This window comes from Micromesistius poutassou (assembly GCF_964030765.1).
Source record: "Micromesistius poutassou genome assembly, contig: SCAFFOLD_1133, whole genome shotgun sequence".
NCBI classification, from domain to species: Eukaryota; Metazoa; Chordata; class Actinopteri; order Gadiformes; family Gadidae; genus Micromesistius; species Micromesistius poutassou.
Genome location: NW_028180167.1, coordinates 5,001 through 8,382, shown reverse-complemented (window position 1 = coordinate 8,382; position 3,382 = coordinate 5,001). Strand labels below are relative to the sequence as shown.

Below are 3,382 nucleotides of genomic sequence, written 5' to 3'. Positions count from 1 at the left end.
TGATGAAAATAAATGGAATCGTCACATACTCTCTGAAATAAAGCTTGGATCCTGTTAGACCCTCAAACTCGTTTTGTGGTGTTTTGTTTTGCAATTTAAAGTAAAGTTTCATACCAATTCTGAATATCAGATCGAATATCAATAGATGAAGAGTGGAATATATAAGACTATTCAGCCAAAAGACAAATTCAGTCGGCCGATACCGTCCCCGACCTGTTGGGGGCGGTACGCCGCAAGAGACGCTCCGTCCGACCAGAGAAAGGCACCGCTACACGGAAGTCATTCGAGCTGGTCGCTTCCTTGATAAGTTCAGCCTTCTCTTAGGAGACACTTGCAAACCAATCGCTAATAGAAATTAAACATGCGATATTTGCGGTAAAAATGGGCTTAAATGCCGGAGGTCGTGCAGAGCTATTTTCTGGCGTGAGGACGCACGGTCGAGGTGCATGGACGCGGGGAGTGGAGGGTCTGTGCTGAGTGTCGGTTCTGACAGCTCTGTTGACATTGCAGTCACTGTTTACATTGCAGTGCTCTCAACTGTAACTCTATTAACTCTTAGCTGTAAAAAAAAAACTAAAACTAAAAAAAAGCCGGTTACTGCATTTCAGTTGATCGGACTACCCCATGCGGAGTCTTTAATGTTACAAAGTCGGATCTGAAGCTTTCTCTCAACAGGCTGTCTGGAAGTGTCAAGAGAGGTGAGTCCATTCTGTTACTCTTCCTTCCTTCATTTCCATTTCTATCTTTATTATATCTACACGTATCATCGTGCCAAACAGCCAACACGAATAAATCCAACCCTTCTCTTCCCTGTTTATTTTCACCATTTATTTGTTTGTTTGAATTGTTCCCAGGCCTTGACTACCACCGACCAGTGCACCATGGCGTCCCCGCGGCTGAAGTACCTGTCCCTGGGCGTGCTGGTCTTCCAGACCACCTCGCTGGTGCTCACCATGCGCTACTCCCGCACGCTGCAGGGGGACGGGCCTCGGTACCTGGCCTCCTCCGCCGTGGTGGTCGCGGAGCTGATGAAGATCGTGGCTTGTCTGCTGCTCGTCTTGAAGGAGCACAGTAAGCCGAGTGAACCGTCTTTATTATTTTACCATCTATGTTGAAAACTTCAGGGTCGGCGTAAGCCTCACCAATACCCTGAACGTTGTTTGGTTTGGAAAAGCGAACATGATTTATTGTGCTGTTGTGTTTTTTTTTTTTACAGAGTACAGCCTGCGAGCCCTGAACAGCGTCCTGCGCCAGGAAATCCTCCACAAGCCCCTGGACACCCTGAAGCTGGCCGTCCCGTCCGGGATCTACACTCTGCAGAACAACCTGCTCTACGTGGCGCTGTCTAACCTCGACGCCGCCACCTACCAGGTACGTCCGCCACCGCCGCCGCCGCCGCCACCGCCGCCTCCTCGGAAAGGTACCCAACACACTGGCAGTGAAAACATCAATTGGCACGAGTTTCTGGGATGGGTGACTAGCTACTGTGGGGTGAAATATAAATTAGTAGTTAGACATCTTCCTCACAGCTGTAAGATGCGTGCCAACACTCCTGAACTACCTGAACTTCTACTACGACCCGTACGCATTCAGTGAGCAGATATGTCCCAACCTCGTTAATGAATGAATTAACTAACTAGTCATTAATGGCACTTACTTTACCAACGATACAATCCCTCTGGCTGTGAGCTGGACTGACACTCAGAGTTCTCACACGTCGTTCTCCCCCTGCGTTGTGGTTGTTCCACCAGGTGACGTACCAGCTCAAGATCCTGACCACGGCGTTGTTCTCGGTGTCCATGCTGGGCCGGCGGCTGGGCGTGTACCAGTGGCTCTCCCTGCTCATCCTCATGGCCGGTGTCGCTCTGGTCCAGGTACGGCCCCACGGGGGGGGGGGGGGGGGGGGCGGGGCACTGTGGGATGGGTGACACCGACCTGCGTCCACACCAGGCTACTATGAGGCCTGGTTAGGAAAATGAAGCCACAGGATGGATCTAGGGGCTAGGGGGATTGACCCCCCCCCCCCCCCCCGACCCCCAAGCCCGAAGGTTCTGGGTTTGATGCCCAATGCCCCTGTGGGCCACAGAGGTCGGCAAGATGCCTGCTCCTTATGGGCGTGCATCTGAGTCCACTGCAAGTCACTTTGGATAGAAGCCTCCGCTGAAAGAAGATATGATCGACTGATGGAAAGCAGTAAGACTGTATCTGGTGTCATCTCTGGTCTGAATAATAGCATTCCTCGGCATACAGTGGCAGCGTTTGTTTCCTGATTCCCACAGTGATGATGATCTGTTGATGAGGGGGGGGGGGGGGGGGGGATGAGGATGTATTTACAGTAATCCTCCAAATCAAGTTTGTGTTTTGTCACGCAGAGAGGGATGCTGGATCCAGTTTCAACGCAGATCCTCGGTAACAAAAGTGTTTTCTGGGTCATGGCTGAATGTTTCTCCTCCTCCTCCTCCTCCTCCTCCTCCTCCTCCTCCTCCTTGTGTATCCAGTGGCCCTCAGACGCCCCGGCGGCCAAGGAGAAGGAGGAGGCGGCGGCGGTGGGGTCCCAGTTTGTGGGCGTGGCGGCGGTGCTGGTGGCCTGCTGCTCCAGCGGCTTCGCCGGCGTCTACTTCGAGAAGATCCTGAAGGAGAGCAAGCAGAGCGTCTGGGTCCGCAACATCCAGCTAGGTCCGAGCCGGCCTCTGGCCCTGCTGCGTAGTGATCCCTGGAGCTCTGTCTCTGTATGGCCCTGATCCCTGGGGCTCTGTCTCTGTCTCTGATCTCCGGGTCCCTGTCTCTGTACGTCTCTGTGTGGTTCTGTCTCTCTCTCTCTCTCTCTCTCTCTCTCTCTCTCTCTCTCTCTCTCTCTCTCTCTCTCTCTCTCTCTCTCTCTCTCTCTCTCTCTCTCTCTCTCTGTCTCTGTCTCTGTCTCTCTCTCTCTCTCTCTTTCTGATTCTGTCTCTCTCTCTCTTTCTGATTCTGTCTCTTCTGCCTTTCTGTCTGTCTTTATCTCTCTCTCTCTCTCTCTCACTCTCTTTGTGTGGTTGTCTGTCTGTCTGTCTGTCTATGCCTTTCTGTCTTTATCTCTCCCTGTCTCTCTCTCTCTCTCTCTCTCTCACTCTCTTGGGATTTCTTCTTTTTCTTTGCTGTCGTGACACAGCCAGCTCTCCCCGGGGGGGCTGGAGGAGGAGAAGAATGTGGCTGCACTCTCTCACTCTCCATCCCAATGCATCCATCTGCTGAAACAGTTACAGGATAGGTGGATCCATAATGCATGCTCATTGTGGAACAGGGCCAGGATATTTGCTCTGAAATGCAAACATTTGGTCGCTCTTCTCACTTTCAGACCGCCCTAAAAATAGTAATTTAACTCGGCTGCTTAGACAAAGTGAGC

At 52.0% G+C, this 3,382-nt stretch overlaps 1 protein-coding gene across 1 annotated transcript in view; it reads left to right on the top strand.

The window, feature by feature from the left end:
• Positions 1–342: 342 nt before the first annotated feature.
• Positions 343–3,382, top strand: part of LOC311371061 (UDP-N-acetylglucosamine transporter-like) — a 6,638-nt gene continuing 3,598 nt past the window's right edge. The window contains exons 1-5 of the mRNA XM_084489295.1: positions 343–698; positions 855–1,071; positions 1,217–1,371; positions 1,752–1,874; positions 2,499–2,676. Coding sequence (XP_084345421.1) covers positions 882–1,071; positions 1,217–1,371; positions 1,752–1,874; positions 2,499–2,676 — 646 coding nt within the window. The 5' untranslated portion in view covers positions 343–698; positions 855–881. The remainder of the gene's footprint in view (positions 699–854; positions 1,072–1,216; positions 1,372–1,751; positions 1,875–2,498; positions 2,677–3,382) is intronic.